Raw genomic sequence first — 14,900 nt, 5'->3', positions numbered from 1 at the left:
CTCCGACCGGGACCGCCGGGACTTCCTTCCTACGGTCGACCCTGATACTGCCGAAGCCTCTCCCTCGGCGGTGGCTTCGGCCTGGCTGGGCTGGTTCTCTTCTGCAGAGGACAGCGTGTCTGAGTCAGCCAAGTGCCCGCTGGAAGACGGGGACAGCATGCAGTGATTGGAAGAGTCACTCTCGTAAACGCGGCCGGCGGCCGGCTTGTCGCTCTCCGTGGACGCGAGCTGAGATTCCGACGAGTCCCGCCTCAGTTCCATCAGCAAGCAGGGCATGGAGGCCAAGACTGTGGAGTCCTCTGAAACAGCCTCGCCCTCTTTTTGACCGGGCATTTCAAGTTCGATGGGTCCCTCTTCGCCCAGAGCCGCCTCCTGCTTTTCCAAGAGTTTCGGAGGGACCTCAGGACCAATGAGTTCTTCTACTTTATCTGCTGCCTCCATCTTCATTTCAGAGTTCCAAGGCTCCCCTGGTCTCAGATCATGGGACGCTGAGTTGGATGGATGGTGGAGGCTTGTCTAGAACTTCAGCAGGAAAGCGACCTGCAGAAAAACACACAGGGGCAAATGAACAGGTTGGAAGGGACAACATCTCGAAGGAGCACAATTGCTTAATGTGTGTGTGTGTGGGGGGGGTCTGAATAACCTCTGGAAAGCACAAAGAACCATGTTGGGGATAATGCCAATTTTATGATGTCAATTTTAACAAAAATTCAACTGGGGGGCTCTCCCCCTGCCCCCCTTTCATGCTTCCCCCCTTTATTTAAGAACATAAGAACATAAGAAGTAGCCTGCTGGATCAGACCAGAGTCCATCTAGTCCAGCACTCTGCTACTCGCAGTGGCCCACCAGGTGCCTTTGGGAGCTCACGTGCAGGATGTGAAAGCAATGGCCTTCTGCTGCTGCTGCTCCTGAGCACCTGGTCTGCTAAGGCATTTTCAATCTGAGATCAAGGAAGATCAAGATTGGTAGCCATAGATCGACTTCTCCTCCATAAATCTGTCCAAGCCCTTTGGTAGAAGGATTTTGGTAGAAGGATTTGGTAGAAGGATTTTCTGTGGGGTGAGAGGTTGCCCTAAAGCAGGGGTAGGGAACCTGCGGCTCTCCAGATGTTCAGGAACTACAATTCCCATCAGCCCCTACCAGCATGGCCAATTGGCCATGCTGACAGAGGCTGATGGGAATTGTAGTTCCTGAACATCTGGAGAGCCGCAGGTTCCCTACCCCTGCCCTAAAGAGACTAGAAACCTTCCTTTGAGGGATTCTGCTACCTGAGTTTTGCTTCGTGCTGATTGAAAACGATCGTCATCCTTGAGGATAAGAAAGAATTTCCAATCAAAGTTACATGGCTGGTGAATTTGGAGTCAACTGCAATGCAATGATGTTGAAAAGGGGATAATGATTGCCTATAATTCAGAATCTACTGCTACTGAACTAGAGAACTGATCTGCAGCCTTCCCCATTTGAAGATGTGAAGGGAAAAAAACTATTTATTTCTCCCTAGGATTTTGCTCCCCCCCCCCCAAAAAAAAACCCAGAAAAATGGGAAATAGTGGGGAGCATTTAAAAGAAGGCTTGTGAAACATTTTCTCTTTTGAATGAGCGAAATGCTTTTAAAGGCAGGGATTTACTCACTCAGAATAAGTAGTATGGAGATTTATATGCGAGACAATCTGCAGTGTTAGATAAGGATAATTCCTGAGTAGATTACAGAAATTTTTCAAGAATGTCTATTGTTTAAACATGACAAATTTCCGGCAGGATTAATACACTACCATTCATAAGATGATAACACGCCAGTGAAAAGTTCAATATTGTCAATATGGCGTTTAACGTAATATTGAAATACGCTGCTAGCCCTCTCATGACGGCATTAGCATGCTTACATCCAAATAACATTGGAGGGTTTTTTGTCTATTGCAAAATTTGTTTTCTGTTTGTTTTCTCCTACCTTTCACGTCATAAAAACTAAGATGTATGTGCTAAGGCACTGTAATAACAATTAGCAGTTCTCCTGACTTCCATAGTATTGAGCGCATTAGCCATTTTATTTTTTAAACTTATGACAGGAACCTACCTGAAATCGCTTGCATAATTTAAAAAAATTATTGAAATATGTTAAAAACGTATTGATTATAATCCAGCATTTAAAAATCCTGCTTGGAATAAATACACAGACCACAAAAACAGACAACTTATGCAACTTTATGGTTTGGGTGTTGTTGGTGCAGGGGGTGTTTTTCTGATGCAAGAGGCTAGTCCATCAGCGGAGGAAATGCTTGCTTCCGTGGAACATACCTTGTGTTGCAGGAATGGTAAGGCTCCAACGCAAGGATTCTACATGTTGTTGGGTCTGAGTGGCAGGAAGGTTCTCTAGACACCCCCTTTCCTCAACAGCAGACTCTCAAGCACAGCTTGAGTGAACACAAGGAGATTGTAAGCCCCTTTGAGTCTCCTTACAGAAAAGAAAGGGGGAGGGGTATAAATCCAAACTCTTCTTTGGCATTACCGCCCATTCCACACGATGTGCAGCAACTAATGCAGCATTCCGCCGTCACATTCCTTTAGAGGATGTGTGTAAAGCTGCAACATGGTCTTCGACCTCATCATTCATCAAACATTATAGATTACATACCATGGCGGCCAATGAGACCGCCTTCGGCACGCGGGTGCTGGAACATCTTTGGAGACTGAATTTCCCACCCGTTACGGGACACTGCTCGGGGAGGTCCCATCCAAGATGCCCGAGATCGCCTCCAGGAGAACTGTCCATTGGCACTTACCCTGAAGGGGCCTTCTCCTGGGGGGCGATGAGGGCATCTTGGCCCTCCCTGAGGTTATGCCAGTCTCCAGATTATACCATACAGCTATATATATAAATACTTCGTCAACTGGTTCCTGAGAGTTATGACAGGGTATTCCTGGAGCCCCTTAGTGTTTCTTGTTGATGTTTTTCGACGTTTCAATGTTTTTGTTCCATGTTTATTACGTTGTTCTTGTTACTTCCTGTTATACTTCTTGAGAGAGCCCAAGCTTTTCCTACTGCTGTGTCATTCGAATACTGGGAATCTAAGATGGAGTCCAACCATTCCACAGGAAGTGACATCGTTTAGTCCTGCCTCTCTGAGTATAGGTTGGAAATCACCCATCCAAGATGCCCTCATCGCCCCCCAGGAGAAGGCCCCTTCAGGGTAAGTACCAATGGACTGTTCTTTCAAGACTGTAGGGAACCACTCTGATTCATTAAGGGGGAAATCACACCAGGACTGCAATCTTTTCCTCCTGTGGTCGACCAAACCGTCACAATGTAGTCAGCAAGCTTCTGAGATCCCAGGGCATTTCACCAATCTGAAGGCTCAGTAGCGAAATGGGGGGAGAAGCAGATTCAAGGATATTGTTACAGAAAAGATCCGCTAGTCTGAATGGGACTGAAACGTGCCTCAGGACGTGTTAAACCAAGGAACACAGATATGGCCCTAGGCTGCCTACCTCTTACAGCAGTCTGAAGCAACCTATTTCACAAGAAAGATGAATATATATTGCAAAACCGCAATTATAACTTAACAGAGGTACCAATTTTAAATGGTTATACAATTATATATTCTATATACTACACCAGTGATTCCCAAACAGGGTTCCGTGGTACCCTGGGGTGCCATGAGCATGTCCCAGGGGTACCATGCAATGCTATCACCCACCCACCCCCCTGGAATCAAATGGATTTTGAACGGGGGGATTGGAAGCCTCATGGGCTCCCTTTAAACGACATTGAAAAAAGCATTGTTTTATTTGTCTAAATTCGGCGTGGATTGGGGGGGTAGATTTAAAGGGAGCGCTCCCTTTAAATCCCCCCAATCCACGCCAAATTTAGGCAATCAAACAGCGTGGCTGTCAACGCTGCTTCCCCTCCCCTCCCCCTGCTTGCCACTCCCCCCACCTACAGGCCAAAAACGAGGGAAAAAACCATTAAAAATGCAAAAAAAAAAAATCAAACGAACCTCAAGGGTACCCTGAGATATGAAGAGCGAGGTCAAGGGTACCGCAACATAGAAAAGGTTGGGAAACACTGTACTACACCAACGATAAGAGTTACAGCTAAAACAAGTTATATGTAAACAGCTCCATTCCCAAATGCAACAGAAATGGCTGTAGGTTTGGGGAATTTTTTGTTTGGTTTTTTTTGGTTGCTTTTTGCAATTTTTAAAGTTCCAAAAAGCTACAGCCACAGTCAAAGCGGATGTATGGAAGACAAATAGGATTCATTTAGGCTACAACAAAGTTATGCAAAGAAAGCAGTAAAGAGAAGGGAGAGCTTGTGATTAAAACTTCGGCTTCACAGCCAGCAGATCACAGCTGGGGAATTGCACAGGAATGCTGGCAGTCCTTGCCTAGCAGAAAGAACATGCTTGGAGGACAAGATCAGTTTAGGCTCTTCTTCAAGGGATCTCCTTTCCAAGTACTAGACTGGCCTGGTCCATTACAATCTGCCAGAAGAATAGCATCAGCATAAAATGGTACAACTGCAATCGAGAACGATTCATTTTTATGCCTGCAAAATGGTAGTCAAGGTTACTTCAACATGCAGTTCATTGAGTCCAGTCAAATGCGTGGGAATCAATTAGCACTGCATTCTGCTAGCGGGTAAGAGTGTCAGACTTTAATCTGGAGTGCTGGGTTTGGTTCCCCATTTCTCCACATAAAGCCTGCTGGGTGACCTTGGGCTAGTCACAGTTCTGTCAGGACTTGCTCAGTCCCACCTCACAAGGTACCTCAAGGGTAGAACTGTGACTAGCCCAAGGTCACCCAGCATGAATGTAGGAGTGTGGAAACACATCTGGTTCACCAAATAAGCCTCCATCACTCAGGGGGAGGAGTGGGGAATCAAACTCGGTTTTCCAGGTTAGACCCCACCTGCTCTTAACCACTACACTATAGGTCGATTCCGCACTTGCGTTATCGACCTAAGTTCGAGCTGCGTTCGACCTAAGTGCTCTGCACAACCACTGGGATCGACGTGGTTTTGTACCAGCTTTGCCCCGTGTAACGGTCAAATTTCTGACTCCAGTTGGGAACTACTACTTTTTCAGGGAACCACGCTCGAATTCAGCTCGACTCCGGTAAAGTGCGGAATCTCAGGTGCCAGGAGTCCCCCATCCAGCTAATCACAGCTGAGTGTTTCGGGCATGCGTACAGCTGGCCAATCAAAAAACGCCACCTTTGTCTCTCCATTCCTGTGGCAGTTTTTTTAATAACGTGTGTGGGGATAGACGGAACATGGCCGTAGAACAGCAGCCAATCGGAAGGGAGCGGTGAAGAGGCACAGGATGATTCCGCCCACCAAGCTGGGATCAAGCTAGTTGCAGTGGGGAACAACAATGGCTTCGACCTAGGTTAGTACCCTTCTCAGGGAACTGGGTCGAACCTATTTTACTCGTGTGCGGAATCGCCCTATGATGACTATTCCATCAGCGGAAGAAGTTCTTCAATGGAACATAGTTTGTGTTGCAGGAATGGTAAGGCTCCAATGCAAGGATTCTAAATGTTATTGGATCTGAGTGGCAGGAAGGAAGTATGTTCCACTGAAGCAAGAGGGCATGCAAAGCCGAATGCATAGATTTCGCCACAAGTTTAGTCAAACCCCTTTGAATCATATTATTACAAAGGGGCAAGATGTTTGCTCCAGCAAGTAACCACAAGACTGTGGGCATGACGGAATTATGATGAACACTTAATATAATTATAGCGCCAATTCCAGCTTTAACAGATAGATCCCAAGCCAAATTAGTTTTACTGTTAGGCCTTCAGTGAAAAATCTCTCAAATTCTGGGTCCAGAAGTTCAGTGTAATGATTGGCCCAGGGAAAAGGCCAACTGTTGCACAAAAATTTAGGTTCCAAGTACCAAGCCCATTCCATGCAGCCTCTGAGCGTTTGCAAAGAAAATCAATGAGGTCACTTAATGTTTTGGAACTACCGGAGCATACAATATGGACTCACCCTTCAAGTAGCACTGTCACTGCTGGACTTTTTCTGCGCATGCAATGCTCCAGCGTCCACAGCTGCCATTCTGACTGTGTGGCCCCATCATTAAATTCACTGTAAAAAAGCCAAACAAAATTTCATATGTTTCAATACGGATCACTTTTTAGCTGCAGGAGGAGGAGGAGGAGGAAGAAGAAGAAGAGTTTGGATTTATATCCTCCCTTTCTCTCCTGTAGGAGACTCAAAGGGGCTTACAATCTCCTTTCCCTTCCCCCCTCACAACTAACACCTGCGAGGTGGGTGGGGCTGAGACAGCTCCAAAGAACTGTGACTAGCCCAAGGTCACCCAGCTGGCGTGTGCTAGAGTGTACAAGTTAATCTAGTTCACCAGATAAGCTCCACAGCTCAAGTGGCAGAGTGGGGAATCAATCCTGGTTCTCCGGATTAGAATGCACCTGCTCTTAACCACTACACCACTGTAGGAGGGGGAGGAGAAGAGCTTCATTCATTTTCATTTTCCAGATGGTGTGTTATCGTATGACTAAATTTACAAAAAAAAAAATGATACAGCACAAGCAGGCTTTCCTCACGACAGACTAGTCAATGGGTTGAATCCAGCCAAGCAATTTTGCTCCATCTTCCCCGAATATCCTCCAGTCCCATGTTCCCCAGCATAGCAGATTTGGATGGGCAAGGGGATTTCAGTTTCCCTCTTTCACTACTGAAAAGATGACTGGGTCTAACCCAATCAAAGAATCATAGAGTTGGAAAGGGCCACACAGGCCATCTAGTCCAGGGGTCTGCTACCTGCGGCTCTCCAGATGTTCATGGACTACGATTCCCATCAGCCCTTGCCAGCATGATCGAGTCCAACCCCCTGCTCAATTCAAACTCAGCCAAGAGCATCCCTAACCAGTGTTCATCCAGCAAAGACTCATAGAAATATGTGAACAGACACAGGAATAATTGACACATCTCAAAGCTCTCTGCTTTGCACAGCTCGTAAGGAACTCCATGCTGACATCAATTCACCTCATATACAAACCCTTTGTCAGCCTCTGTACTGGATTGTGAGCAAGCTGCATGCACTGGAAATTATTTGAACGCTGAAAATTCAGGGAAAGCGCTGCGTCTTCAAAAATATTGGGTCATGGTATTTTGCACTTGGAAATAAGGGACAAGAACACATTCTTGATCCTTCCTCTGAAGACACCGGCCCCAGATGCAGGTGAAACGTCAGGAGAAAATGCTACTGGGACACGGCCACACAGCCCGGAACACCTCCCAACACACCAACAAACTCTTGATCGCTGATCTGTCTGCTGCTCCATCAGCCAACTGATATTATTTAGAGGAAAATTGTAACTCAAGTCTTATCTGGGTTTACTCAGAGGTGCATCCATTGAACTAAACATCCCCCATTAGGAAGGATGCACAGCCCTGCAGTCCAATTACCCCTTCCCAAGTGGCCATTCTTGACCCACTCACACACCTCCACAGCAAAAAACAACATGCCATTTTCTCAGAACGGTTGTCTCTCTTAGTCAAGTGGTTCTTAACTGGCTGTACTGAGGAATGCTTCGCAAACTATATTCGTTTGTATGCTTGGAAGGCTGCTGAATGAAAAAAAAATCAAGTACAGAATGTATGTTCTGGAATCAAAAATGGGAGAAGGAAGGTTTTCTAGACACTGGGAAAACTGACCATTTAATAGACAGTTGGAAAAACATAAAGATTGAGAAATATATGGAGTTGGAAAGAAAAGTGATATTGAAATGGTATAGAACACCAAAACAACTAGCATATATGATTAAAGGACTTAGTCCTAAATGCTGGCACTGTGGTGATCAGACGGCATATTATAGTCATATGTGGACGGAATGCATAGAAGAGAAAAATTTTGGACAACTGTAATGCTATATATCGAGAAACTGGTGAAGATTAATATTGGGATAAATAATGACTTAATGTTCATGGGTGTAATGGAGGATAGGAGGGTAGATAAAAAACATAGCTTTATGTATAAAATAATGATCAAAACAGCACATGCAACAATAGCTTTAGGCTGGAAAGAAAAGAAAAAATGGACAATCCAGAAATGGTTGGAATGTATCTGGGAACACGTGACACTGGACATTTTCAAAATAATAACAAAGAATAAACTGTGGCAAGATAAACAGAGCGAAATCTTGAAGATATGGACCATATATACGGACTGGATGAAAGAAGCTGGAGTCAATGAGGAGAAATGGGAGAGGAGATCACAAAGAATAAACTTACTGCTGTTTGTTTGATAAAACTATGAAAAAATATAGGGGGAGGGGAAAAAGGGGAAAATGTATTGTTTGAAAACGAATGAAGAAAAGCATTAATATAAAATGTAATATTCAAATGATACAATAAAAATTATTTAAAAAAATAATGTATGTTCTGCGGTTATAAGCCAACGAAGATAGCTATTTATTCAGGGGGAAACTGTGGACTCTGGTGAAGGTTTGCAGAACATTTTCACTTCTGTTGCTTGTTTTAGGATAGGCAGAGGGGATAAGAAGAAGAGCTGGATTTATATCCCTCCTTTCTCTCCTATAAGGAGACTCAAAGGGGCTTACAAACTCCCCCCCCTTCCCCCACAACAAACACCCTGTGAGGTAGGTGAAGCGGAGAGTGCTCAGAAGAACTGTGACTAGGCCAAGGTCACCCAGCTAACATTTGTTGGAGTGCACAAGCTAATCTAGATCCCCAGATAAGCATCCACAGCTCAAGTGGCAGAGTGGGGAATCAAACCTGGTTCTCCAGATTAGAGTGCACCTGCTCTTAACCACTACACCATGCTGGTTTTCCTTGGTCACTTTTCCATGCATGCAGATTGATGCCTTTGATTTTGCTGTAAAAGTTCGATAAACGTTAACTTGCTTTGTTAAAAACAAGCTTATGTTCTGCATCTCAAATTGAAAAACATATGGCCTCTGCAGCATGTCATGGAAACCACACCAGAAAGCTTCAAGTTATTGTCTCATCCAGAACACAGCGACATCTGAAGTGAGAGCATTCCAAGAAACACAATACTTCCCGGTTGATTTGCATTCACTGAACAAGAGCTGCAAATAACCTCTCACTGGAATGGACGCGGCACACACTGATGGGGTAGTTATCAAAACATCATGACAATATCCTACATGGGAGAGAAATCGAGGGATGTAATTGTACCTCTCTATTCTGCGTTGGTTAGGGCTCACCTGGAATACTGTATACAGTTCTGGGCACTGCAATTCAAGAAGGATACTGACAAGCTAAAACAGGTCCAGAGTGGGGCAACCAAAATGGTCAAAGATCTGGAATCCATGCCCTACGAGGAGAGACTTAGGGAGCTGGGGATGTTTAGTTTGTGAAGAGAAGGTTAAGAGGTGAAATGATAGTCATGTTTATATATTTGAAGGGATGTCATGTTGGTGAGGGAGCAAGCTTGTTTTCTGCTGCTCTAGAGGCTAGGACCAGGAGTAATGGATTCAAGGTACAGGAAAAGAGATTCTACCTAAACACCAGGAAAAAACTTCCTGACAGTAAGGACAGTGGAATATACTACCTTGTGGTGTACTCCGTCTTTGCCTTCTATAGAAGTCCATGAGCCTTTATTGTAGCCATATTTGCCCTGTTAAGAGTACCTCTAGGAGTCCACTGAAGAGCTGAACTCTATGTTGGCTCAAGCACATTTGCGCTTTACTTACAACACAAAGGTTCAAATTCCATGCTTCAGGCAGGCTGGCAGGGAATTTGAGAAGCTACCAATGGGTCTGCCTCTTGCAACGAGTGATGCATCTCTAATCCATCTCCCTCCCCAATTTTCTCTGTTAATTCAGTAACAGACTGCGGAGGAGGTTTAAAAGAGGAATACCACCTCATAAGTTGTAAGCAGGAGTGACAGTTCACCACTGGAGAAGCCTTCAAGAAAACGTGATTTTCAAACGGTGGAACTGCGTTCTGGTCGGACCCATGCAAACAATTTTGCGGCAGACTATGACTCAATTCGCTAGTGATCTAAGTCTTACAACCTTTGTGTAGAAACGTTTTCAACTCATTAATCTAGTGCTACACTTTGCTGGTCACTCTTCAAGGGTCCGCAGACGTTCCGTTTGTGTCTAAACTTCTATAGAAGGAGCAGAAGTGGCGTAGGAAGTTAAGAGCTCGAGTATCTAATCTGGAGGAACCGGGTTTGATTCCCAGCTCTGCCACCTGAGCTGTGGAGGCTTATCTGGGGGATTCAGATTAGCCTGTACACTCCCACACATGCCAGCTGGGTGACCTTGGGCTAGTCACAGCTTCTCGGAGCTCTCTCAGCCCCACCCACCTCACAGGGTGTTTGTTGTGAGGAGGGAAGGGCAAGGAGATTGTAAGCCCCTTTGAGTCTCCTGCAGGAGAGAAAGGGGGGATATAAATCCAAACTCCTCCTCCTCCTCCTCCTCTTCTTCTCCTGTCTGGTTAATTGCCACCAGTTTCTTGTTGTAGATACAAGTTTCTGTCTGCTCATTTTGTCATGTATGTCTTTTAACATTTACATAAAATCACCAGTCAATTATTAAAATAGCACCTGCGCTTTAATCCTATGGCTAGTGGGCAGAGTGTTTTATTCTGTATACCAGGTTATACACATGTTGGGATTCCAGCAAGATTTGCAGGTATACGCTACCTAACTCCCTTGGGGACTTATCCTGAGAAAAGTTCATCTAGTTGCAGTTACTTGGAACACAATGAAAGCTACAACGGAATACCATTTCTACAACAGGTAAGAAAGCTCCGCTCCAATCTGAACAACCTGAGCCATGCAAGGATAAACTTACTATTAAAGGAAAACAAAGTGTTGAGAAATTAACACAATGAAATTGTGTTGAGAAATTAACACAATGAAATTAGAACACAATGAAAGCTACAACGGAATACCATTTCTACTACAGATAAGAAAGCTCTGTTCCAATCTGAACAACCTGAGCCATGCAAGGATAAACTTACTATTCAATGAAAACAAAGTGTTGAGAAATTAACTCTGACCACTTGCCTCTTCTAGGAAAAAAAACCCAGCTGCCCTTTGAAGCAGAACAAGATTTGCATAGAAAAATACCAAGTGTGCCATCTCCGTAAGTAACAGAAGATAACCTGGCTTTACTCATGACGTTGTAATTCAGGCCAAGAGCCATTGGGCTTGCTGGGCCAGACTGGTAGGGGGCTTCCCCCCCCCAGCTGGCATGGGGGCCTGAGAAACCTTCTCAAGACAGTGAACCCACCCTACTGCGGGTTAGCCAGTCCAGTGCCATTTTGGGGCCAGCCAAGGCAGTCACCCTCCCCCGACCCCAAGCTTTGCCTGACCAAGACATGATAGCCACGTTTAGATATTTGAAGGAATGTCATGTTGGTGAGGGAGAAAGCTTGTTTTCTGTGGCTTCAGAGACTATAATCAGGAGAAATGGGTTCAAGGGGAAGGAAAAGAGATTCCACCTAAACATCAGGAAAAACCTCCTGACAGTAAGGGCTGTTCGACCGTGGAATGCACTGCCTCAGAGTGTGGGGAGTCTCCTTCTTCGGGGTTTTTTAAAGAGAGACTGGATGGCTATCTGTCAGGAGTGCTTTGATTTTGTGTTCTTGCATTGCAGAGGGTTGGACTTGATGGCCCTTGTATGTCTCTTCCAACTCTATGATTCTGGGTCACGCTTATGTCCTATCTGGCCCTCACAACAAATCAGTTTGATGCCCCCGATCTAAAACATTCTCACAACAGTCTACCAAAAGCTAAACGCAGATACAAAGAAGCTAAGTTCAGGGTTGGGGTTGAGGTTAGATGGGAAGCTGACTTTCTGCTCTACCTAAGGCTCTAGGAAGTTACTTTGGCAGTTGACCAGACAATTAATAAATTAGCCCCTGCAGCCAACGGAGAGGCAGCTTGCTCTACTATGGCCAGCCAAGATGGTAAGCCGAAACCAGAGGTGGAAGGATGAAATTAGAGAGCTGTTTCGACAGGCTTTGCATAAACAATTGAGGGTTAAGAAAATAGGCAGTTTCTATTTAGTGCTCAGCAGACAGTACCGAGCCAGTTCTAAAGAGGGGGAATATAGATGTGACTGTCTGGAGAACATCCTGTATACTTCTGGAAGAAACAAAAGCACTCAAGTAAAAGTTAAGGTGGAAACTTAACAATGTAAAGAGTGTGTAATCTTTCAACACCAGTTGTCGCTGAGGCAGCCTGAAATATGTGTGTATGTTTGTGCGTGTCGTCAAGCCACAGATGACCTGTGACGATTTCGTAGGGTTTTCAAGGCAAGAGACGCTCAGAGGTGGTTTGCCATTGGCTGCCTCTCAGTGGAATGAGAGAGTTTGGAGAGAACTGAGACCGGCCCAAAGTCACCCAGAAAACTTCACATAGAAGAGGAGGAGGAGGAGGAGGAGGAGGGAATTGAACAGGTTCTCCCCGTCAAGAGTCTGCAGCTCTTAACCACTACATCACTCTTGCTGTCTTCAGTTTGAAATAACACAGGCTAATAAAAATGTCTAACCTACTGCTGTTAACTACCAGGGGGAAAAAAACACTAATACTTTATTTAGGTCTTCAAAATCTGCCTTTGATGCTTAGTCATCCATTTACTGGGTCATGGACTCAATCCAGAGCACTTCTCACTTCCAAATGAGGTTAACAAATTCTTTGTACTGGCCTTCCCAGTGGAAGCTGTCCAAGATACCCAACACCTGAGCCATTGTTTTTGGGCACAGCATTTGAGGAGTCAAGGTGAAGTTCTAAAACTAATTAAGAAACAAGAACGTGGGGATACAAGTCAGAAGTGTGCAGCTGGGGAGTGCGGGGGGGGGGGGGGGGGGAGAAGAGAGAGAGAGGGAGGGAGGGATATACCGTGTTTCCCCGAAAATAAGACAGTGTCTTATATTAATTTTTGCTCCCAAAGATGTGCTATGTCTTATTTTCAGGGGATGTCTTATTTTTCTGTGTTCTGTTCGTCGGGCATGCTTCCAAACAAAAACTTTGCTACGTCTTACTTTTGGGGGATGCCTTATATTTCGCACTTCAGCAAAACCTCTACTACGTCTTATTTTCCGGGGATGTCTTATATTCGGGGGGAAAAGGGTATACCAGAAAATGGCCTTCCATCAGTCCTTTGAAATCATCCATAGGGCTAATCCTTTGCTTCATATACTTGATGATCCTCCTTGGCTTAAATTCTAGAACAATCTTGGAAGACATAGGCTGGAGAGCACAATAAAATACTAATTCACCATGCAGCAAAAGTGGAAGGAACAAGCCTATGTTAGGGCTTTTTAGAAAGGGAGATTGAAAATAAATTATTATAATGCTATATTTGAAATGGTGCCCCCAGCTGTAATTACTCCAACTCAAAAAAAGACATTGTAAAGGTGTAAAGGAGCAGAAAAGAGCAACCAAAACTACGAAGGAGTTGGAAAACCCTCACTGTTCGCAGAGACGTGAAGACCTACAAAAATAATCAGGAAAAAATCAAAGAGGTTTTCCCTCCCCAACATTGTATCGGCGTACTCAAATCTCAGTAAATGGCAGCAAATCATTCCTTTTTTCTTGCTGGGATGTTCTTATGACACGACTGATGGCTGAAAAGCTTTTATATTACAGTTTAAAGCAAAACAGAGAAATGCTTCCTGTCAGTTTACGGTAAAGACACCAGAAGCAGCTGCAAAATGCCTTGGGGAAGAGAAGAGCCATTAGAACTAGCTTTTAGTTAAGGATTACCCATTTGAATCCAAGCGGACACTTTTATTGGGTGGTTAGGACAACTGGGGTGCTGTGTGGTTTCTGGGCTGTATGGCCGGGTTCTGGCAGCATTCTCTCCTGACGTTTTGCCTGCATCTGTGGCTGGCATCTTCAGAGGATCTGATGGTAGGAATGGAAAGCAAGCAGAGTATATATACTGCGAGGTCAAAAGGTGAGGCCATCTGAATAGAGTAGCCTGGCATTTGAGTCACAGAGAAGTCTGTAGCATGGGAGTAACAATGAAGATAGCAAGGTCAATAGGTGGATGGATCTGAATAGAAGTATCCTGGTCTTTGTTCCCTTTGACAAAGGTTAGGACAACTATTTTTTGCACACCGCCACTGGTGTACAACTATTTTGGACACCAGAACTGCTTCATGGGGGCTGGGGGAATGTACATAGTTAGCACGTCTACTGATAGCTGAACAGATAGCTAACAAAACTGCATTCTCATTCTGATTAAATGTTCTTCTTTAAGACTTTGTTGAAGTAGAAACAGACAGTAACAATTTCTCCGTCATTTCCAGTTAAGATGCGTGTGTGTAAAGTGCCGTGAAGTTGCAACCGAGCGACGCCAGCAAGGGGCTTTCCAGGCGAGCGAGAAGCAGAGGTGGTTTGTCATTGGCTTCCTCCGCAGAGTCTTCCTTGGAGGTCTCTTTTCCAAGTCCTGGCCCTGCTTAGCTTTTGAGATCCGATAAGATCCGGCTACACCTCCCTCCAGTTAAAATAAAACAGTAAGAACCACAGTGGAAAAGCTGCCCGGAAATGTTTTGCTGAGAAAATACTGTGTGTATTTATTTCTGTTTTAATGCAGGATTCAACTACAGGCATTTAGAGTGAGATGGGTGGGCTGGATGGGACTGGAGCACCTTCCTTATGAGGAGAGGCTGCAGTGTTTGGGACTCTTTAGTTTGGAGAGGAGACGTCTGAGGGGGGATACGATTGAAGTCTATAAAATTATGCATGGGATAGAAAATGTTGACAGAGAGAAATTTTTCTCTCTCACAATACTAGAACCAGGGGGCACCCATTGAAAATGCTGGGGAGAAGAATTAGGACTAATAAAAGGAAACACTTCTTCACACAACGTGTGATTGGTGTTTGGAATATGCTGCCACAGGAGGTGGTGATGGCCACTAACCTGGA

General features: G+C 44.8%; 1 protein-coding gene across 1 annotated transcript in view; it reads right to left on the bottom strand.

Annotated features, from left to right (window-relative positions):
• LG07H18orf25 (linkage group 07 C18orf25 homolog) overlaps positions 1–14,900 on the bottom strand; it is a 36,222-nt gene that overhangs the window by 389 nt on the left and 20,933 nt on the right. Inside the window, 2 exon segments of the mRNA XM_048502946.1 lie at positions 2–540; positions 5,993–6,091. Coding sequence (XP_048358903.1) covers positions 2–447 — 446 coding nt within the window. The 5' untranslated portion in view covers positions 448–540; positions 5,993–6,091.

The sequence above is a fragment of the Sphaerodactylus townsendi genome, linkage group LG07, assembly GCF_021028975.2.
Source record: "Sphaerodactylus townsendi isolate TG3544 linkage group LG07, MPM_Stown_v2.3, whole genome shotgun sequence".
In the NCBI taxonomy this organism is placed as follows: domain Eukaryota; kingdom Metazoa; phylum Chordata; class Lepidosauria; order Squamata; family Sphaerodactylidae; genus Sphaerodactylus; species Sphaerodactylus townsendi.
The sequence above is the reverse complement of the archived record's forward strand: the minus strand, read 5'-3'. Positions and strand labels throughout refer to the sequence as shown.